Genomic DNA, 24,928 nt, shown 5'->3' on the forward strand with positions numbered 1-24,928 from the left:
TGTTAGCGTAGAACGGGCTGTATTGGGTAGAACTGTGCTCCGCATTGTTATAGGCGAACTCGGCCGTAGAGAGGTGGTCCAGCCAGTCGTCCTGCAGATGGGTGACGAAACAGCGCAAATACTGCTCGAGGGTTTGATTCGTTCTCTCGGTCTGCCCATTGGATTGGGGGTGGAACGCAGAAGACAGGTTCACCTTGATCCCAAGGGCTTGACAGAAGTTTCTCCAGAACCTGGAAGTAAACTGTACTCCCCGATCCGAAACAACATCATCCGGGGCCCCATGTAGCCTAAAAACCTCTCGGAGTACGAGATCGGCCGTCTGTTTGGCGGTAGGTAGGCCCTTGCAGGGGATGAAGTGGGCCATTTTGGTGAGACGGTCGACGACGACCATAACGGTGTTCATGCCTTTGGAGGGAGGAAGTTCCACAATAAAGTCCATGGAGATTGAACCCCAGGGGCGGGAGGGAACCGGGAGTGGACATAGCAAGCCCACGGGGGAGGAGCGGGGGGTCTTGTTGCGGGCGCACGTCGTGCATGAGGAGACAAACCTCTCGGTATCTTTTCTGTAAGTTGGCCACCAGAAGAAACGGGAGAGGAGCTCCTGGGTCCTTCTAATACCCAGATGGCCGGCCGGTTTGGAATCGTGGTTGAGTTTAAGTACGTCAAGTCGTGCAGATTCTGGTACGTACAACTGCTGATCCCGGTACAACCAGTTGGTGAGTGAGGAGGTGATCGTTCTCATACCCTTCCTTGAGGGAACCCAGAAGTTCCCTCAAGTAGGTGGCTCCTATGATGCTTCTGTCGGGAAGGATACCAGCCGGAGCCTCATTGATCTGAGAGGTTTCAGAGAACATCCTTGAGAGAGCATCCGCTTTACCGTTCTTCGACCCAGGGCGATAGGAGATAACAAAATTGAATCTGGAGAAAAACAGACTCCACCTGGCCTGTCTGGCGGTGAGTCTCTTGGCGCTGCGGATAAACTCTAGGTTCCGGTGGTCAGTGTATACAGAGATGGGATTATGGGCCCCCTCCAGCAAGTGTCTCCACTCGGTGAAAGCGTCCTTGATTGCCAGCAGTTCCTTATTCCCGATGTCGTAATTCCGTTCAGCGGGGGACATCTGGCGGGAGAAGAAAGCGCAAGGGTGTAGGAGCATCTTTTCCCCTGAACGTTGAGACAGAATTGCGCCCACCGCAGCGTCTGAGGCGTCCACCTCGACCGTAAATGGTAATTCAGGGTTTGGGTGGGCCAGGATCGGGGCAGAGGTGAAGAGGGACTTCAGTTTAGCAAAGGCCTCCTGTGCCTCCGGAGTCCACCCGAAGGGGACAGTCTTTTTTGTTAGTTGAGTGATTGGGGCGATGATTTTTGAAAAGTTCCTGATGAACTTCCGATAAAAGTTTGCAAAACCTACAAACCTCTGGACCTCCTTTTCGTTCTTCGGGGCGGGCCACTCAGTCACGGCCTGGATCTTCCGGGGATCCATACTTAAGCCCTCCGGTGAAATAATATAGCCGAGGAATTGGGTGGAAGTCTGTTCAAATTCGCACTTCTCCAGCTTAATATAGAGAGACTGTTCACTGAGTTTCTGTAGCACCCTGCGGACATGCCCACGATGTTGTTCAGGGTCTTCTGAGAAAATCAAAATATCGTCCAGATATGCTACCACAAATTGGTCAAGCATGTCCCTGAGGACGTCGTTGATAAAATGTTGGAAGGTAGCAGGGGCATTGCAGAGGCCGAAAGGCATGACCAGATACTCAAAGTGACCATAGCGGGTTCGGAAGGCGGTTTTCCACTCGTCCCCCGGGCGAATTCGGACCAGGTTGTAGGCTCCTCGGAGATCGAGCTTAGTGAAGACTTTTGCCGCCCGAAGTCTCTCAAGGAGTTCAGAAATCAGGGGGAGAGGGTACCGGTTCTTCACAGTAACGTTGTTGAGCTTTCGATAATCTATGCAAGGGCGTAGAGAAAAGAGTCTTTTTTCTCCACGAAGAAGAAAGGGGCCCCTGCAGGGGATGTGGAAGGTCGGATAAAACATTTTTTTAGATTTTCGTCTAAGTACTCCTTCAGGGCCTTTAGTTCTGGCTCGGAGAGGGAGTATATACTGCCGAAGGGTATTTCGGCTCCAGGTAGCAGCTCAATCGGGCAGTCATAAGGCCGATGCGGGGGCAGTTTGTCTGCATTTCTTTTGTCACAGACATCCTGGAACTCCAGATATTGAGGGGGTAAAAGCTCCTTGGTGGATAGTCCGAATATGGTAGGTTCTTCGGGCGGAGAAGGGATGGATTTACGTAAACAGTTCTGAGAACAAAAGTCCGAGCGGAACCGTATGCAGCGGGCATCCCAGTCCACCGAGGGGTTGTGAGTTTCCAACCAAGGGATGCCTAGGATCACCGGAAACTTAGGGGAGGTGATCAGGGAGAAGTGAATGGTTTCCTGATGATCGGGTTCGACGAGAAGTTGAAGATCAGCGGTCTGGTGCGTAACCGGCCCAGAAGAGAGCGGGGTCCCATCGACGGTTTCCAGATCGATGGGGGCTGCCCTGGTTACCAGTGGTATGTTGTTCTCATGGGCGAAGGTCAAGTCCATGAAATTTCCGCCGGCCCCCCGAGTCAAGCATTGCGGAGCAGGGAAGCTGTCGTTCCCCAATGGTGATAAGGATGGGAACAATAAAGTGGGACCCGGTACCTGTAGTGTCCATGGTTTCAGAGGCCAAGGGTGAAATTGTAGCTTGTTGTAATTCCCGTAATTCAGTGACAGCAATGGTTCGGCAAGTCTTATTGGGGCACCTAATAGCGAAGTGCCCTGGCTCGCCACAGTAAAGGCAGAGGCCCGCGGCCAGTCGTCTCTCCTTTTCAGCAGCCGATAGAGTCTTGCGCAGTGTGTCGACCTGCATCGGTTCGGTGGAGGGTTGGTGAGCCGGCTGAGTCATTGGAGTGAAAGGGTACGCGGGCCTGTTATCTAAGGACCAGAGTCTTTCTCTCCTTCTTTCCGCGAGTCTCCGGTCAATTCGGATGCACAGTTGGACGAAGTCATCCAGATCGTCTGGGGCGTCTACCCTGGCGAGCTCATCCTTTATAAGTTCGGAGAGTCCGCGGCGAAATTGACTTTTCTGAGCAGCGGGGTTCCAGGTGGTGTCCGTGACCCAGCGGCGGAACTCGGAGGAATACTCGGCTACAGAGCGTCTTCCCTGCCGTAGACTGTGCAGCCTAGCCTCGGCAGTCGCGCAGCGGTTAGGGTCGTCGAAGACTTGGCTCATGGCTGCGGTGAAGTTGTCTAGATTATTTAATAAGAGACTGTGGGACTCCACATATGGGGATGCCCATGCCAGGGCCTCGTCAGTTAGAAGGTTAATGATGAACAGGATCTTCTTTCTGTCTGAGGAAAAGGAGCCCGGCTGCATCTGAAAGTAGATACGGCACTGGTTGAGGAACCCCCGAAACTGGCTCCGATCGCCGTTAAACTTTGACGGGAGAGGCATGCAGGAGTCTGTGACCGCGCTGCGTACGTCCAGTAGTTGACGCTGTAAGTCGATAATTTCTCTCTGTTGGCTCTGGATTGCGCCTTGAAGTTGAGTCATTTCCTTTTGGGCAGAGGTGCCAAACTCCTGAAGTTCGGAGACTTGTTTGCGCAGGGTGGCCATCGCGGACTCCATTTTCGGTCTGGTTATTCTGTTACAATCCAACAGGCTCACCTGAGTCAGAGGATAGCTGGCTGGAGGTGGAGCCAGTGGCAAGGACCGCAGGCAGGTTGTAGTTGCAGGAAGTCAGACAGAGGCGTAATCGGTTAGCAGGCGGTGGGTCAGGGCAGGCGGCAGTGAGCGTGGTCAGACAATCCGGATCGGGAACGGTGGAAGCAGTTCAGTTGGTAGGGACAAGCAGAAGAGTAGTCGGGGACGATTCCAAGGTCGGCAGCAGTCAAGTTGGTAGCAGTAGCAGCAGAGGAACAGCAGTAGATGCAGCAGGATCAAGTCCAGAAGAACAATAACCAGCAGGGATCTTGTGCAAGAGGCTGGGCTTATAAAGAGGAAGTAGCAGGTGCAAGGAATCACAGAGATTAACAAGGCAAGGCTGGAACAAGGTAGATCAAAGAGTTCAGTAGAAGGAAATGTCCAGAAGGGTTGGTAGTCTAGTGGCTAGAGCTACTGCCTGGGACATGGCTGGTCACTGGTTCGAATCCCGACAGAGTGCTTATGGGATCAGGAGATCAGAGATAAGGCTTCACATGAACCATCAGCTGATGGGACTGAGAAGTGATACCATCCTAAGTTGCTGGGCCAGTACCCCACTAGCACTGTCCTGATGGTGGCCCTACACATACAGTTTCAATTAGCTTCATTCATAACCATAAGAATAACTTTCTTTACGTTATCAAGCAGTAAGATACACATTTTAATAAGGGACCTGTTCAAACCATGTAACTCTTTGTGAACATACAGCATAAATCAATAAACTAGATCAGGGATCAGCAACCTCCGGCACTCCAGCTGTGGTGAAACTACAACTCCCAGCATGCACACTTGCATGGCTATTCACAGAACTCTAACAGAAATGAATGAGTATGCTGGGAGTTGTCGTTTCACCACAGTTGGAGTGCCAAAGTTTGCTGACCCCTAAACTAGATAATAAATAGTGTTGGGCGCAAATATTAGAATAGCGAATATTAATCGCGAATATCGGCACTTCGAGAATTTGTGAATATTTAGAATATAGTGATATACAGTATATTTGGATTTTCGAATATTCTAGATTTTTTTTTCATCTGAACCCATGATCCCTCCCTGCTTCTTGCTTGTGGGCCAATGAGAAGGCTGCAATGTCTTTGTCAGAGCTTAGCAACATCCCTAGCAACCAATAGGAACGTTGCCTACCCCTTACTATATAAGAACCTCCCCAGCAGCCATTTTCTGTAGTTTTATGATGATGATGATGATGTATAGTCTTGTGTACACGCAGTCTTACCCTTAGGGCCTCGATGCGCTTAGCTGGCTGATTCAACAAGGGAGGAAAAAGAAGAAGGCATGACACTTTACCATGGGCCGCAAAGGCCTAGAGGATAAGGCACCTTCTCCAGAGACCAATTTCCTAGCACTTATCAAATGGAGAATCAAGAAAAAGGGAGGGAAGGGAGGGGGATCTCAAGGTTTTAGTAAGGCTTTTGACACTGTCCCACATAGAAGACTTATCAATAAACTGCAGTCATTGAGCATGGACTCCCATATTGTTGAGTGGATTAGGCAGTGGCTGAGTGACAGACAACAGAGGGTTGTAGTCAATGGAGAACATTCAAAACAAGGTCATGTTACCAGTGGGGTTCCACAGGGATCTGTACTGGGACCAATTTTGTTTAATATCTTCATAAGTGATATTGCAAAAGGCCTCGATGGTAAGGTTTGTCTTTTTGCTGATGACACAAAGATATGTAACAGGGTTGATGTTCCTGGAGGGAAACGCCAAATGGAAAAGGATTTAGGAAAACTAGAAGAATGGTCAGAACTCTGGAAACTGAAATTTAATGTGGATAAGTGCAAGATAATGCACCTGGGGCGTAAAAACCCAAGAGCAGAATATAGAATATTTGACACAGTCCTGACCTCAGTATCTGAGGAAAGGGATTTAGGAGTAATTATTTCAGAAGACTTAAAGGTGGGAAGACAATGTAATAGAGCAGCACGAAATGCCAGCAGAATGCTTGGATGTATAGGGAGAGGTATAAGCAGTAGAAAGAGTGAAGTGCTTATGCCGCTGTACAGAACACTGGTGAGACCTCACTTGGAGTATTGTGCGCAGTACTGGAGGCCATATCTCCAGAAGGATATAGATACTCTAGAGAGAGTTCAGAGAAGAGCTACTAAACTAGTACATGGATTGCAGGATAAAACTTACCAGGAAAGGTTAACGGACCTTAATATGTATAGCTTGGAAGAAAGTAGAGACAGAGGGGATATGATAGAAACTTTTAAATACATAAAGGGAATCAACTCGGTAAAGGAAGAGAGCATATTTAAAAGAAGAAAAACTACCACAAGAGGACACAGTTTTAAATTAGAGGGGCAAAGGTTTAAAAGTAATATAAGGAAGTATTACTTTACTGAGAGAGTAGTGGATGCATGGAATAGCCTTCCTGCAGAAGTGGTAGCTGCAAATACAGTGAAGGGGTTTAAGCATGCATGGGATAGGCATAAGGCTATCCTTCATATAAGATAGGGCCGGGGGCTATTCATAGGATTCAGATATATTGGGCAGACTAGATGGGCCAAATGGTTCTTATCTGCCAACACACTCTATGTTTCTATGTTTCAAAGGATTCGGACCAGATATAGAGAATGTGAAGAGAACAAAATTAATAAACGTGAGGAAAAGGTATCTTTAAAATAGAAGGGACATTACCAACCGTGAATTTATAGACTAAGATTTAGGAAAACCCCCAAAATTATATGAACCAAAAATAAGTGTTATATAGGAAGATCAAACGCCTGTTTGAAAAGTAAGGTTTTCAGTGCATGTCTGAATGAAAGACTGGGAATTATTTTCAGGGCCAGAGGTAGGTGGTTCCAAAATCTGGCCCCTTGAGCCGAAAAGGATCTACCTCCACGTCTGATCTTGTTAACTTGTGGGATGTTAAAATTCGCTGAGTTACTAGACCTCAATGTCCTCAACGGGGCGTACCTGGTGAATTTACGTCGCAGGTACAAGGGCCCCACACCATGGAATACCCTATGCATGAAGCATCCAATCTTGAACATCACCCGTTGTTGGACGGGGAGCCAGTGCATGGCATTAAGAGAGGGAGTGATATGCTCTCGGCGGGCAACACCCGTTAGTAGCCTTGCTGCGGCATTCTGCACAAGTTGAAGTCTATGCAAGTTCTTCTTAGGGAGTCCCATGTACAAGGCATTACAATAGTCCAACCGACTACTAATCGCTGCTCCGACCAAGGCTTTCCTGAGAGGGGATTCAATGTATTTTAAGATCGTCCTCAGAAGTTTCAGCTGGTAGTGGCAGGTACTAACCACCTGATTTATCTGAGGAGCCAGGGTTAATCTGGAGTCCAAGACCACTCCCAAGTGCCTGAGCTGGATGGCTGTCTCAGGGACAGGTCCAAAAGACAATGGCCATTGGGGTGCTGAGGGTGTAATTTTCTGGTCACTGAATGTAATTGGTGCCATTAAGCTTTAGATGATTGGCACTCATCCAGTGATCGATCTCCAAGAGAGATCCGGCCAGATCGACTTGATCAACTGTTCCCTTGGCAAGCCTAAACTACAGTTGTGTATCATCTGCATAAACATGAAACTGAAGATTGTGGCTCCTGATGATGTCGGGCAATGGTCTCAGATAGATGTTGAACAAGACTGGAGATAGTGCCGAGCCTTGTGGTACTCCACAGGACAGTGGGAGATCGGCTGAGTTCTGAGATAGACAGCAGTGTCATTGCTGTGCTCTGTGCTTTACTGTTTAATTACATTAGATAGATAGATAGCTTATATATATATTACAGATAGTTAGTGGGAGATAGTCAGTGTAGGTTATATCCTGATATAGTGGAGCTGATAGGTTCCAGTGCAGGGTGTTAGGTAGTGTGATAGGTTCTGCTGTCCATACATACATGCTACAGACATAGTGCTGTGATGTCACAACAATACTTAGTGCACCAATCACTAATATGTAGTCAGACCTGCTAAAATGTGAAGTTGCACGTATTGCGCCAAAATATGCGCATCATTAATTGCCGATTAGCGCAATCGCGAATATATTGGAGCGCTCTATCTGCATATAAAGCCATTTTTAATGTTCTGCCGTGCCAACCATTTTCTCCAGTCTCAGGAAACTTCTAGCAGCTTGAAAAATGTAGCAAAAGTGACCCACGCCTGTATTGCGCGCGCTTTACGCGAATATTACATTGCCGATTTTTTAAATCAAGAAAACAATAGCGAATTCTGGAATCGCGAATATATGACGAATATTCTACAAAATATTCGCCAAAATATCGCGAATTCGAATATTGCCCCTGCCGCTCATCACTAATAATAAAGAGGAAAAAAGGAAAATGACTTTAACATGTCTAAAGTCGGGGTCCATCAGTCATACGGATCCACCGTATGATGGAGATGATAGTGTCACGGCTTCCATTATAGACAGGAGCCAAGACGCCGGCATGCTCATAGCCTAATGCCAAGACTAAAGATGGTCAATGTATTGTTAGAAGATCATTTCAGGTATGTGCCAATGTAATAACTGTCCAAAATGGTGACCTCTTGTATATCTGGGTAGATGTCCATTTTTGCAATGTTTCCTGAATACAAGATGTCAGATATGAAACTTGGAAGAAACGTCGCTCGTACCTTTCTGGATTACTACCAACTGAATGGCAGCATGGCAAGGCAGTAAGTATCAGATATTTCTACAGCATAGCAGAGATGAATTTGTCATGTATTACATAGTTGCCAACAGTTCTGAAATTGCAGGGACTGACCCTGGTTTTCAGAGACAATCCCTGCAAATTATGGCTGTTCCATGCTGAAAATGGCTGGGCCTATGTAAGCCCAGTGCAGTTTGTTCCAGCGGTGGGGTCTCTTTGTCCCTAATATACTAACTGCAACATTGAAAAGTATGGCATTGTAACACCATGAAACTATGTATGATAGATCTAATTTACAGTAAATTCTCATTTGGCATTTTTTATTTTGTTTTTTTTGTAACACATTTACAAAAACAAAGGCAAAAACAGAACATGTGAGCATAACCTTAAAGTGGTAGGCAGTGTTAGAGAACATGGACATCATAAAGCAGATTCCCTCATCCTCTCCCTTGGGCCCTCCTCCACCTTATTAGCCACAGCTAAGAGCCTAAGCACAGAGAAGCTTTTGACCTACAGGACCTGCTGCTACCGTTGAATTCTGTAGGTGCCATGTCATACAGCGCAATTCCTCTGTAGAAGACATCAGAGATTAGAGACATTAAAGGGTCTTTCTGTGATCTGGTGAGCCCTCAGACCTACCTTGATTACACATAACTCGCCAATGGAAGAAAGTTTGTAATAGACTTACCATCCCAGAGTTTGGTGCATTGGCTGATCAAGAACCTGGTCACATGGTGCTGATCTTCTGAAAATCCTGCTTCTGCCAATTTTACGTCCTTTACCAGGTTTCTAGCCAGGGCTTTGGATGGGTCATCATTTCTACTGTGGACAGGGCCAGAACTATTCCTCTTCCAGGCGCATGCACAAGCTCCTAGATCCACCTCATCTACGCATGCGTCAGGCTGAGTAATAATTCTGGTCCATGCAGATTGGAAGTGACAACCCCTCCATAGCTTAAGCCCGAAACCTGGTAGAGGATGCGACATTGATGGAAGCAGGATTTTCAGAAGAGGAACATCATGTGACCGGGTTCTCAAGAGGCCAATTCTTCACAACTTTGTTCTACAGGCGAGTTATAAGTAATGAAGCTGGGTTTGTGGGACCTGTTGGGTCCCAGAGAACCCTTTAACTTACCGATACCTCTTACTACCCAGAGATGCTGACATTAATGTCTTCCTTTCACTTGAATGGAGCCGCTCTGCACTTTCCTGCCCAATAAATGGCTGGGGTATTGGACAAAGCACTTAAAGGAGTTTTCTTTGGATTCATATATTGATGACCTATCCTGATCACTGGAGGTCCAATTCCAGGCACCTCCACCAATCAGCTGTTTGAAGAAGCCACAGTGCTCCAGTGAGCGTTGCGGCCTCTCCCTAGTCCAGTGATGTCCCATTCATTCGTCACATGACCTTGGTGCAGCTCAGTCCCAGGGTGTCCCAGACCCCCAAAGATCTGATATTGATAACCTATCCCTGAGAAGTCCCAGAAAACCCATTTAAACAGTGCTTCAGCCCCTTTAGTTTCCAGATCAGTGGGGGCTCAAGAGGTTGGACCCCTGTCGATCATAAAGTGATGCAATATCCTACCAATATACCATCACTTTATAAGGTGGCTTTAGCCCTTTTATTTCCTTATTGCCCTAGACCACTAAGAATGTTGACATGATTGAACCCATTCAGTACCTAGACCACAAGAGAATTTAGTGTTACCTTCTTAGGGTACTTTCAAACTAACGTTAAAGTTTTCCAGTATTGAGTTCCGTCATAGGGGCTCAATACCGGAAAAAAAACGCTTCCGTTTTGCCCCAATGCATTCTGAATAGAAAGAAATCCGTTCAGTATGCATCAGGATGTCTTCAGTTCAGTCCCTTTTACGGTATTTGGCCGGAGAAAACACTGCAGTATGCTGCAGTATTTTCTCCGGCCAAAATTCCGGAACACTTGCCGGATTGCCAGATCTGGCATTCATTTCCATTGAAATGTATTAATGCTGGATCAGGTACCAAGTGTTCTGGAAAAACGAATCCGGTTTCCCGGTCTGCGCATGCGCAGACCTTTAAATCGGTGAAAAAGATAAATACCGGATCCGGTTTTCCGGATGACACCAGAGAGACGGATCCGGTATTGCAATGCATTTGTTAGACAGATCCGGAAACAAATGATATCCGTTTGCATACGGATTTCCATATCCGGCAGGAAGTTCCGGCAACGGAACTGCCTGCCGGATTCTTCTAACGCTAGTGTGAAATTACCTTTAATTACCCAAGTCCACTAGGGATGAACCCTATATCTCCAGGCAAGATTGCTACCTTTTTCACATAAAATTTGGATTTGTTGATGTTAGAAAACGTAGCAATCTTACCCAGGGATGATCAAGAAATAATCTGGTGATACCCTAGCGATAACTGCTGATCACCAGGGTGGGTTGCATTTGGAAAGTTGATTATCCATGATGGAAAACCACAGATATTACATTCTAAGAGCCAGATGAGCAACTCAGCTCTGCTCCTTCATCATGTTGTATTTTCCAGAGCTTGAATTGTCACAGTATTAAAGGGATTCTACATTCTTCAAACCAGCACCTGGATCTGAATACTTTTGTAATTGCACATAATGAAAAATTTTGTGTAGCCACTGAGTTATTCACTGAAATCTGTCTGGCGCCACCTGCTGTTTGCTCTTTTTCTTAATTCTCTGTCCAACTCACCGAGGTTCACATGCATGCTTACTTCCATACTTCAACTTAAAGAGGACCTGTCACTGCTCCTGATATGCCTGTTTTAATAGCTAAATGCATTCCCCATATAATAACAATTCTGGAGCGTCTATTCTTATTGCTCTATGTTGTGCCATTCCTTTATTATCTGAACTAGAAGTTATGAATGAATTGCTAGCAGTCTGCAGTAAGGGTACAGAGGGGAGGTAACCAGTTGGGGGGTGTACCTGCACAGTCTGAAAATGGCAGCACTAATTGGATAGAGTGAGTCTGTGCAGGTACACGCCCCCAACTGGTTACCGCCCCTCTGTACCCTTACTGCAGACTGCTAGCAATTCAGTCATAACTTCTAGTTTAAATAATAAAGGAATGGCACAACATAGAGCAATAAGAATACATGCTCCAGAATTGTTATTACATGGGGAATGTATGAAGCTATTAAAACAGGCATGTCAGGAATGGTGAAAGGTCCTCTTTAAACCAGCTGTAGCAGAAAGGACACGTCCATTGAGCTGCCAGCTTGAAATAAATCTAGCAGAGCAATTGGAGAAATGAATGGGGAGATCTCTGGACCCATGTGAGGTACAGGGCTGGTTCTAGCTTTGTTGGAAAGAGATTGTCATGTACTACATGATGACTGATTTTCATTTTTTACATTATTTACGGGATAACCCCTTTAATGGCGATCTGATCATAATGTATCTCTCCATCACACCGCATTGACACATCACTATTCGTAGAGCTGAAAACATGTAAAAATAAGGCATATCTGACAATCAAGAATAAAGTCATGTCTTACCATTAGACCATGCCCTACCTGTGCTTACATTTCTGGTAGGAAACCTTCACCTCTGAGCGTATTTTCATTTGTACATTTTCTTCCATGGAAGACAAGGAAATGAAACCTGAACTAGAGAAGCTGATCAGTCAAGCATGTAGAGTCCGTACCCGCAGTACAGGGCTGTAGTAATGAACACTGGCACCGCATATCAAATCACTACCAGTATCTGCCCTCCCGTCCTTTCTCCTGATAGAGGGCACATTACTCCTTCTGACCCCGTTACATCTACTTGGTCTTAATCATGGACAGCTTTTACCTAGACCTCCTAGTAAAATATCACTGATGGGATCAGCCAGATTATTAAAACTTTGCAACCATGGCAGAGTTCATTAAAGGGTTTCCCAAGTGATATTCCAGTTACAAAGCATTGATTTTTATAACTGTTTTGGACAAGTTATTTATAAAGAATAAGCAGATAAAGACCTTTAAGAAGTTCCATATGAGAGGGGTTAACAATGCAGGTTGGCACCTGGCATTAGAGGGTAGTACCAAAAGCTAATATGTGATCAGAATAGAGCAACTAGCAAATTGGTTGGTGTCATAAAATAACAGCTGCATTACCCTATGGCATAGTCCAAATTAATTAAAGGGGTTGTGAGATATAAAAATCAAATTTTCAAACAGCCTACCTGGGCATTCTGGGCTAATAGAGGGAGCCCCCCCCCCCCTCCCCATTAGCTGAAGTGGTCTTTTTTCTGGAGGAAAAAGTGTCCCTGTATTATTAATAGCTCATTGATTTCAATAAACACCATGTAATACTTCATTTTCCCTGCGGGGGTGCTGCAGGGAAATCAAAGCCCTTGTTGTCAGGCATCACCACAGATTGTAGATGATCACTGGTTCGCATTCAGCTTGAAAGGGTTATCCAAGTAAATGTAATGATGATGTATCATCAGGATAGGTCATCATTATCACATCGACAGGGATCCGAGTCCCAGCACCCCCGCCGATCAGCTGTTACAGGGAGCCGCCGCACTCTGGTGAGCGCAGTCGGCTCCCTACAGCTTTCCAAGCCTAGCACCGTACTTTTTATAGCGCCTGTCTTTGGTATAGCAGCTCAGCCCTATTCAACTCAATGGGGCTGAGCTGTAACTAGGCCATGTGACAGATGTGCGGTGACGTCACATGGCCTAAGAAGAGGCCGCGGTGCTCATGGAGCACCATCCACCTCTAATGAGGATAGGTCATCAATATAACTTATCAGATAACCTCTTTAGAGGATGTTCTAATGAAAAGGGATTTTCTAAAATGGATGGAAGCTATGAGTTTTAGGATTGGTATTGAACATTTATTGTTATTTGTTGGAGGAGATATTTTAGCTTGTTGGAGTAAAATGTGCAACGTTCTTCAAGAGGCCCACCATGTCCTATCCATACTTACTAACATTTGAGTTGGTAAATTTGGGGCATTTAGAGAAGCTCCCAGACACAGCCCACCCAAGAACACCCTCTTATGGGCAAGTTTCCATCAACTGCATCTATTTTTTAACCAGGATAAGCCAAATTTGTCTGCATTATCTCTGAATATTCTCTGAATTATCTCTGAATATTCAAGACTAAGTTCAAAAATAATGGAAACCAACATTTCTTAAGGGCAGGTGGGAAAACCATAGTAAATTATGAAGATTATAAGTAAGTTTTGTCTCCTACTCGAGTTACCGAGTTAATATGGCCAAATGTGAGTTGCTAACGTTGTCCTCTGATAGTGGGGGATCCCAGCGGGGGTTGACAAGTTTACCTCTTACTAGAGCCAAGACCCACATTACCTACTTGGGCATTAAGGTGGGGAAAGACCCTCACTCACTATACCAATTAAATTTCCCACCGCTGATCTCTAGAATACTGACAGACCTGGACAGGTGGATAAATCTCCCACTTTCTCTGGTGGGGCAATGTCATTTAATTATTATTCCAACTTGATAGTGGAAACACAACTGGCGGAACCTTGGGACCTTGTGGCCTTGCTGCATACTAGCATACCCAAGCTCCCAATGTTCGCCAAGAGGTCGCTTATACTGAGGGACACTATACTGACATGGAAGATTTTGAGGAAACAATTTCATTTGTCTTACCAATTCTCTAAGCATCTTCCGATATTTCGCAACCCCGGCTTCCAATTTGGAGATGCTAACAAGCTTTTTGATGACTGGGCCCAGAAAGGGATTGTTACAGTGGGTGACCTGTTCAAAGAGGGGGAAGACAGATGGGCCACAATGCAGGAGTTGAAGGAGAGATGCGGGATACGGGGATCAAACTTTTTGCCATATCTACAGGTTAGAAGTTATGGTAGAAGCCTCGTTAGAGACCTGTCTCGGGAGTGGACTAGGAATGATTTTGACCGGTTTCTCAAGACTAGAACTAGACCCACGATAACCTACTTGTACCGGTCCTTACGAGACAAATGGAGATCTAGAGATAGGGGAAATTTTTTTTACAAATGGAAGGGGCTATTGGGAGTGGAGGATGTGTACTCACATATCTGTTCAGGTCTGTCAGATCTATATAGAGCGGTTACAAATGAGCTATGGAGAGAAACCCATCTTAAAATACCACATCGTGCCATTTATGGCTTTAACATCCCATGTAAGGAGGGTGATAGCAGCAGATTGAAGGGGTGTCCCAAATGTATGATGGAAGGGTCGGACCTTTTCCATGGCTTGTGGCTGTGTCCAAAGCTGACAGATTTCTGGTCACAGGTGGGTCAGATCTTGCGGGATACCAGCAGTTTTAAGGGAGATATTTCCCCAGTATTGGTGCTCACGCACTCGATCAATCAGCCTTCTTCGTCTTCGGGGAGGGAGGGAGATGGCGGAGCCCTGCAGCTTGCACCATTGGGTCCTAAACTTTTGATAGTGGCCAAGCGGTGTATTCTGCAGTTATGGCTGCAGCCGACAGTTCCATCTCGTGATATGGTTCTCGTCCAATTACGACATGTGTTCCATTTAGAATGGCTTGAGGCCCTAAATAATAAAGAACTTTTGGGGAAAAAACTCTATCAAGTATGGAAACGGTTCCTGATCAGGTACACTCCCGCTTCGGAATATCCGCGAATCCTGTCTCCATTTAAGTTAACGCCCTGGTATCTGACGGAGGACCTGAAAGAGAACTTGAGGGTGTTAAAAAGTACCTTAGACCGGGCTGTTAAGGGTAGATAGGCTGAATCTGACTTCTGATTGTTATAGGGCACTTTATTAGGTATTCGGGGGGAGGGGAGGGGGGGGGGTAACAGACCGAAGAGAGGGTTGGGGGATGGGGGAGGGGCGGGATATGTCATTATTATGTTATTGGCTGTTTTACTCGAAGACCGTTGATAATTAATGTACGGTTCGCAATTTAAGATATGTGACACTGTATTTTTTCTACTTAAGGCTGTGTTTACATGATATCTATGATGTTACATATCTGTAACAAAAATCAATAAAGAAATGTGCAAAAAAATATAAAAAAGAAGACACCGGTATTATAGAAAGTGCATACTGGTCAAGTTACTCCTCTGGCTGGAGGGAAGGGGTTAGGTCAAGAATTTTTGCCTCAGGCAGCAGGAAGGCTATGTACTTCCCGGCCCCTGACCACAAAGCACTGAGGGAAGGGAGGCCCAAGCTGAACTCTTGCACCAGGGCCCATGAGCCTTTAGCTACACCCCTGTGTATAGGTAATTACCTAATGCTAGTAAAATAATATCCTTACATAGTGAATGGGGCTGAGCTGCAGTTACCAGACATGGCCTATGCACACGAATGGCGCCGTACCTAGGAAAATAATAATCCATTGCTGGCTATATGCTTCCGAATGACTTTCCTGCATGGATTACATTCTGCACGCATTTTGGCTTCTCCCATATCTATGCTTTTGATTACCTATAATATGTCCCCTAAATGAGTCCGACATGAATGCTTGGGGTTGCACAGAGCATCCTTCTTCTAGATATCGGCAGAACATTTTCCTTTTTCTGACTTCATATAAAACAGCTCAGGAGTTTTGTGCATGAAACCTGAAAAGAAGAAAAAAAAAGCCCAGTTTTGCGGCTGCTCTAATAACACGCAGAGTGCACAGTATGATAACTTTCTATTCTCGCCGACTTGCTAATTATCCTGATAATTCTGCTTAACACTGGGGTCGCTCTGCTTGCATCTGTAGAAAACCAATTACAGCGAGGTCAGGTCTTGTCTGTCGCTGCACAGAAATACATGTTTATGAACTCGATTTTATTATGCCGTCAATATGGCGCTGACATAATTCTTTACACAGCATTAGTTGACGGAACACAAACTTAATGGAAATTCAGTTTACGACTAGAAATAAATGTTCCGGTTGCTCTAGAAATGTTTGCTGGCTAAATATGAAATATAATATTTAATTGGATCGGTTATAGGATTCCTCTGGCAGATTGTGACTATTCTATTCCCTTCATCCTGATGACAAAGATCAGGCCATTAGTGCAAGTGCTCCCTGTGAGGTCCGCATCAGGAATATGTCATCACATGGGTATATATCTATCTGTCTGTCTGTCTATCTATCTATCTATCTATCCATCCCATATCTATCTATTATCTATCTATCTATCTATCTATCATTATCTATCTATCTATCTATCTATCTATCTACAGGGTGGGCCATTTATATGGATACACCTTAATAAAATGGGAATGGTTGGTGATATTAACTTCCTGTTTGTGGCACATTAGTATATGTGAGGGGGGAAACTTTTCAAGATGGGTGGTGACCATGGCGGCCATTTTGAAGTCGGCCATTTTGAATCCAACTTTTGTTTTTTCAATAGGAAGAGGGTCATGTGACACATCAAACTTATTGGGAATTTCACAAGAAAAACAATGGTGTGCTTGGTTTTAACGTAACTTTATTCTTTCATGAGTTATTTACAAGTTTCTGACCACTTACAAAATGTGTTCAATGTGCTGCCCATTGTGTTGGATTGTCAATGCAACCCTCTTCTCCCACTCTTCACATACTGATAGCAACACCGCAGGAGAAATGCTAGCACAGGCTTCCAGTATTCGTAGTTACAGGTGCTGCACATCTCGTATCATCTGAAGGCAATCGTCTATGCTGTGAAGATACGAGATGTGCAGCACCTGAAACTACGGATACTGGAAGCCTGTGCTAGCATTTCTCCTGCGGTGTTGCTATCAGTGTGTGAAGAGTGGGAGAAGAGGGTTGCTCTAGAATATTCGTTGGGTCACAAAGGAAGCATCATTTACTTTGTTCAGGATCAGGGGTGAATCACAGCCAAGTCTTGTGCCATAAAGCCTTCAATAGGTGCCATATGTACAGAAATATTTTACCGTAGAACCAAAATTTCTAGGGGGGGAATACCCCGGTCTATGCAGCAGCCGATGGAGCATGCTACAATTTTTTTCTTTGGAGGCATAAGGAGGTACAGCAGAGACCTATGCATCTCTATGGCAGCCCTATAACAGTTCTGTACAAAACCGAACCCTTATGTATAGAGCTAGGAGCCCCCAACCTCAAAAATATCAAGTTAACCTTTCATAGTTGAACAGTTTCAAAATTATACCACTACAAATCCAGGCACCCTGCTCAGTCAGTTTCCCATTATCAGCGATATCAGCCCTTTAACACAAGGCAATGATCGGGCGAACGAACATTTATGCCCAGTCACTGCCCCTTGTAAATTTCCCGCCAATCAACCAACGAAGGCTCATTTGTTACCTGATCTGATCTTCGAGGCGGGCACAGAAATGCCAATTTTTTACTGACAGCACAATCCCTCGTGGAAATGGGTGATGTGCTGGCGACAATAATGTAAATAAATGACCACATGAACGGTAGTGATCGGACAGCCTGAGAAGTTCTTGAATGAGCGCCGATTGACTTTCTGTATCAGCATCCAGTGTTCCTTAGGGACGGAGATCTGTGTAAACGGACCCATACTCAGTTGCAGGAGCGTAGCTAAAGGCTTATGGGTCCTCGTGTAAGAGTTCAACTTGGGCCCCCCTTCCTTTAGTGCTTTGTGGTGAGGGGCAGGGAAGTACATAGCCTTTATGCTGCCTGAGGCAAAAATTGAAATGGCACCCCCCCTTGACCTAACCCTTTCCCTCCAGCCAGGGGTGTAACTTGACCATCATATTCTGACTTTGATTGTTGTGATAGCGATCTATCCCTTGTAAGACTTCTATGCCTGGCCTGTATAAGCAGATATAATCACTGCGCACAATCCTCATCAGATAGCTGAACTCACCAATACCGTGTTCATCCACAAAGTTGCGTCATTCTGTACATAAGACAACAGGATACAGCAGAATGAATGGATCTCAATATTATGCGGTCAAAAGATGATTCTTTCTTTAGCGTACCATGAAGAATACATGTGTCCCTGTTACATGTGGTCTGTTAGCTGCATCCATGACACAGGAAGTGCTGTACTCCAGAAGAAGGGTGGGGCATTGCAAAAAGGAAATGAGTCATAGATCTCAGGGAGGGAACATGGAAAAACAAGTGCATTACCAAAAAAAGGCCACTAGATGGCAGCATACAACTAACCATTGAAATATCCATAGGAAATGGTTCAAAGAATAAACTATATAAACTGCCATCTACATTAGGCCTCATGCACAAGACCGTATTTTGTTTCTGTGTCCGATCCATTTTTTTTGCGGATAGGATGCGGACCCATTCATTTCAATGGGTCCGCAAAAACGCGGACAGCACACCGTGTGCTGTCCGCATCAGTATGTCCGTTCCGTTGCTCCGCAAAAAAAAAGTGCATGTCCTATTTTTTTCTAGTTTGCGGACAGGGATAGGCATTATTACAATGGATCCGCAAAAAAACGGATCCGCAAAAAAAACAGATGCCATACGGAACGTCATCTGTTTTTTTTTGCGAATCCGAAATTTGCGGACGGCAAAACACATACGGTCGTGTGCATGTAGCCTTAATGTAAATATCAACTGTGTAACAGCATACAGCATGCAGTGTCCACCATACCAGTGTCTTCTTATGCGGCACAAGGGTCTTTGGACCCCATCAGGCTCCCGATGCCCGGTAGCGACCTGTGCACCCCCTATAGCTATGCCTCTGCTCTGTTGCCTAATAAGATCACACGCCTAAGGATCTCTATGACTGCAGATAACAAACCAGGGAACCTAAATCTACCCTTGCTCTATGCCTACTAAACTAAGACTACCTTTTGTGATGGAAAAAGTTACAGGAAGCACCTTTTTGGAATGGAAACATTTCTCAACACTTCCATCATTAGGTAGAGTTGCTTATCTCTGCCTACATTTTATGGTTGCCACCGGTGAATTGGTAGCAAAAACATCCTTAGTTTCCAGCAAATCTGTAACTTATTTTTGATTTTCGCATCACAACTTCGCAACTTAATAATCGAAATGTTGCTTTACTTTGGAAACTTTCAGCAATTATTGTGTCCACAGAACTGTTCACCGCACCTCCAGGGCATGGTATGTTTTCATGACTGAAGGTGGTAGAATATTTTTGATGATAAAACATGCATACAAAGAGACCCAGCAGATGAGAGTCATCACTATTCACTGCCCACGCACTGCGCGGCTCCTCTGTTCTGTACCTCCTGCTGCTCGTCATTGGAAAAGCAGAGCTAGTTATGTACTGGCAGGCAGAACAGGAACACGGGCTAAATATTTCTGTTAATTCAGTGTCTCGCAGCTCTGCTATACAACACATAACCCGTTGTAACATATTTTGTTGTCTCTGCCATTGTGCCCATAACTAGCAGTCGGTACTGACTATATTGCTGACTTAAGAATATATCTTTATAAATCTTTGGGCAAGGACCCTGCATATACATTAGGGAATTGATCGGTGCTCTGTAACATGGTCAAAACATAAGTTTTTTTGTCTCCACTATGTGCACACAGTGATGTATCAGTACAGGGATAATGCACACAGTGATGTATCAGTACAGAGATAATGCACACAGTGATGTATCAGTACAGGGATAATGCACATGGTGATGTCTCAGTACACGGATAGTGTACTTAGCGATGTCACAGGGGCAATGCAGATAGTGGTGCAGGAATAATGTACACAGTGATGTCACAGTACAGGAAAAAATGCAGACGGATTGGCCATAGACCTTACAGGGACATTTTCCGGTGGGCCGATGCCCAGGGGGAAAAAAAACGCTAGTGTGAAGGTACCCTTAGCCTGATGAAGGTGACGGACCGTCACTGAAACGCATTGCTCTTATTTGTTTTAATATGTGTTTTAATAAATAGTTTTCGCTGGAGGCTCTTCCGTGCAGTGCGCTGTTCTTTTATTTTGCTGTCTCAGCAATTACTCCCACGTGTTTCTTCCGGCATTCCTGAAGGTCTGACTCGCTCTCCAGCGCAGCAGCATGGCTCGTCTCCCATCCGGGAGAGTCATTTTGTTTCATTCTAGAGTTATGCTTAGTCTGCAAAACTCATTCTGGTAAGGTGCAACTTCACCTACACTTCGCCTCTTGCTTCAAGGACATCACACCAGGGAGCGCCCCCTCTTTATTATTTTTGTCCACAGTACAGTTAAAAAGCACACAGTGACATCACTGTACAGGTATATGCATGCAGTGGCGTCACAGCATAGGGGTAACGTACTTAGTGATGTCACAGTACAGGGATAATGCATATGGATGTCATAGAAAAGAAATAATGCACACAATGATGTCACAGTACAGGGATAATAAACACAGTGATGTCAACGAACAGAAATAATGCACATCGTGATGTCACAGTACAGGGATAATGTATACAGTGATGTCACAGTACAGGGATAATGTATACAGTGATGTCACAGTAAAGGGATAATGCATACAGTGATGTCACAATACAGGGATAATGGACACAGTGATGTCACAGTGCAGGGATAATAAACACAGTGATGTCACGGTACAGGGATAATAAACACAGTGATGTCACAGTACAAGGATAATGGACACAGTGATGTCACAGTGCAGGGATAATAAACACAGTGATGTCACGGTACAGGGATAATAAACACAGTGATGTCACAGTACAAGGATAATGGACACAGTGATGTCACGGTACAGGGATAATAAACACAGTGGTGTCACGGTGCAGGGATAATAAACACAGTGATGTCACAGTGCAGGGACAATAAACACAGTGATGTCACAGTACAGGGATAATGCATACAGTGATGACACAGTACAGGGATAATATACACAGTGATGTCACAGTACAGGGATAATATACACAGTGATGTCACAGTACAGGGGTAATAAACACAGTAATGTCACAGTGTAGGGATAATAAACACAGTGATGTCACAGTACAGGGATAATAAACACAGTGATGTCACAGTACAAGGATAATAAACACAGTGATGTCACACTGCAGGGATAATAAACACAGTGATGTCACAGTACAGGGATAATGGACACAGTGATGTCACAGTACAGGGATAATAAACACAGTGATGTCACAGTACAGGGATAATATACACAGTGATGTCACAGTACAGGGATAATAAACACTGATGTCACAGTACAGGGATAATAAACACAGTGATGTCACAGTACAGGGATAATAAACACAGTGATGTCTCAGTACAGGGATAATAAACACAGTGATGTCACAGTACAGGGATAATAAACACAGTGATGTCACAGTACAGGGATAATAAACACAGTGATGTCACAGTACAGGGATAATAAACACAGTGATGTCACAGTACAGGGATAATATACACAGTGATGTCACAGTACAGGGGTAATAAACACAGTGATGTCACAGTACAGTGATAATAAACACAGTAATGTCACAGTGTAGGGATAATAAACACAGTGATGTCACAGTACAGCATGGGTGTCAAACATGCGGCCCGCAGGCCGCATGCGGCCCGCAATGAATATCTTTGCGGCCCGGCAAAGATGCAGCATCGCAGACTGCTATGTATGAGCCGGGAGAGAGGAGGGGCTGGAGTCGGTAACTAGGGGCGGGGCCCGGTGCAGTCACTGTACTCTTACACCGGGCCCCGCCGCTCACCAAAGTATTTATAAACGTGAATCCTTATCCTGTTATTAAGTTGAACTAACGCTGCGCTCTCCCATGTCCCCATGTTCCCCTGTATCCCCACAGCACTTACTTAAGCTTCAATAGCAGGCAGAGCGGACGGCACCAGTAACGTCACTCACTGACGTCGAGCGCCTGCTCCGCCCACTTTATGAATGAAGCAGGCGGAGCAGACGCGCGACGTCAGTGAGTGACGTTACTGGTGCCGTCCGCCCTGCCTGCTATTGAAGCTTAAGTAAGTGCTGTGGGGATACAGGGGAACATGGGGACATGGGAGAGCGCAGCGTTAGTTCAACTTAATAACAGGATAAGGATTCACGTTTATAAATACTTCGGTGAGCAGAGGGCCGGTGTATTGGGGGACACTGTTATGAGGGGGATCTGTGGATGACATATAGCAGTGTCATCCACAGATCCCCCCCATAACAGTTCCATCCACAGATCCCCCCACCTCATAACAATGCCATCCACAGATATCCCACCCCATAGCAGTACCATCCACAGATATCCCACCCCATAACAGTTCCATCCACAGATCCCCCACCCCATAACAATGCCATCCACAGATCCCCCCACCCCATAACAATGCCATCCACAGATATCCCACCCCATAACAATGCCATCCACAGATCCCCATAACAGTGCCATCCACAGATCCCCCATAACAGTGCCATCAACAGATCCCCCATAACAGTGCCATCCACAGATCCCCCATAACAGTGCCATCCACAGATCCCCCACATGACAGTGCGTCATCCACAGATCCCCCATAATAGTGTCATGCACAGACCACCATTAATTCAAAGCCCACCAAAAGCACAACTTTTGGTTAAAAATATTTTTTTCTTATTTTCCTCCTCAAAAACCTAGGTGCGTCTTATAGTGAAGTTTAATATTTGTATATATATATAGGTCTCACTTGTGTTATTGGGCAACGGGATGTTGGAGGTCAGCAGTCATGAAACAACAATGTTGTTCTATGAAAATGTACGATTTTTTTTTTTTTTTTGATGCGGCCCACATAAACTTAAATTTTGTTTTTTTAGCCCATGTTAGCCTTTGAGTTTGACGTGCTTGCAGTACAGGGATAATAAACACAGTGATGTCACAGTACAAGGATAATGGACACAGTGATGTCACAGTACAGGGATAATATACACAGTGATGTCACACTACAGGGATAATAAACACAGTGATGTCACAGTACAAGGATAATGGACACAGTGATGTCACAGTACAGGGATAATAAACACAGTGATGTCACAGTACAGAGGTAATAAACACAGTGATGTCACAGTACAGGGATAATAAACACAGTGATGTCTCAGTACAGGGATAATATACACAGTGATGTCACAGTACAGGGATAATAAACACAGTGATGTCACAGTACAGAGGTAATAAACACAGTGATGTCACAGTACAGCGATAATAAACACAGTGATGTCACAGTACAGGGATAATAAACACAGTGATGTCACAGTACAGGGATAATATACACAGTGATGTCACAGTACAGGGATAATAAACACAGTGATGTCACAGTACAGGGATAATATACACAGTGATGTCACAGTACAGGGGTAATAAACACAGTGATGTCACAGTACAAAGATAATAAACACAGTGATGTCACAGTGCAGGGATAATAAACACAGTGATGTCACAGTACAGGGATAATAAACACAGTGATGTCACAGTACAGGGATAATATACACAGTGATGTCACAGTACAGGGGTAATAAACACAGTGATGTCACAGTACAAAGATAATAAACACAGTGATGTCACAGTGCAGGGATAATAAACACAGTGATGTCACAGTACAGGGATAATAAACACAGTGATGTCACAGTACAAGGATAATATACACAGTGATGTCACAGTACAGGGGTAATAAACAGAGTGATGTCACAGTACAAAGATAATAAACACAGTGATGTCACAGTGCATGGATAATAAACACAGTGATGTCACAGTACAGGGATAATAAACACAGTGATGTCACAGTACAAGGATAATGGACACAGTGATGTCACAGTACAGGGATAATATACACAGTGATGTCACACTACAGGGATAATAAACACAGTGATGTCACAGTACAAGGATAATGGACACAGTGATGTCACAGTACAGGGATAATAAACACAGTGATGTCACAGTACAGAGGTAATAAACACAGTGATGTCACAGTACAGGGATAATAAACACAGTGATGTCTCAGTACAGGGATAATATACACAGTGATGTCACAGTACAGGGATAATAAACACAGTGATGTCACAGTACAGAGGTAATAAACACAGTGATGTCACAGTACAGCGATAATAAACACAGTGATGTCACAGTACAGGGATAATAAACACAGTGATGTCACAGTACAGGGATAATATACACAGTGATGTCACAGTACAGGGATAATAAACACAGTGATGTCACAGTACAGGGATAATATACACAGTGATGTCACAGTACAGGGGTAATAAACACAGTGATGTCACAGTACAAAGATAATAAACACAGTGATGTCACAGTGCAGGGATAATAAACACAGTGATGTCACAGTACAGGGATAACAAACACAGTGATGTCACAGTACAGGGATATTATACACAGTGATGTCACAGTACAGGGATAATAAACACAGTGATGTCACAGTACAAGGATAATATACACAGTGATGTCACAGTACAGGGGTAATAAACAGAGTGATGTCACAGTACAAAGATAATAAACACAGTGATGTCACAGAGCATGGATAATAAACACAGTGATGTCACAGTACAGGGATAATAAACACAGTGATGTCACAGTACAAGGATAATGGACACAGTGATGTCACAGTACAGGGATAATAAACACAGTGATGTCACAGTACAGGGATAATAAACACAGTGATGTCACAGTACAGGGATAATAAACACAGTGATGTCACAGTACAAGGATAATGGACACAGTGATGTCACAGTACAGGGATAATAT

At 44.6% G+C, this 24,928-nt stretch overlaps 1 protein-coding gene across 1 annotated transcript in view; it reads left to right on the forward strand.

The window, feature by feature from the left end:
- Positions 1 to 24,928, forward strand: part of AGBL4 (AGBL carboxypeptidase 4) — a 1,824,141-nt gene that overhangs the window by 1,752,015 nt on the left and 47,198 nt on the right. The window contains exon 12 of the mRNA XM_040408812.1: positions 8,309 to 8,381. Within this exon, the coding sequence (XP_040264746.1) occupies positions 8,309 to 8,381 (73 nt within the window). The remainder of the gene's footprint in view (positions 1 to 8,308; positions 8,382 to 24,928) is intronic.

The sequence above is a fragment of the Bufo bufo genome, chromosome 9 (genome assembly GCF_905171765.1).
Source record: "Bufo bufo chromosome 9, aBufBuf1.1, whole genome shotgun sequence".
Classification (NCBI taxonomy): Eukaryota; Metazoa; Chordata; class Amphibia; order Anura; family Bufonidae; genus Bufo; species Bufo bufo.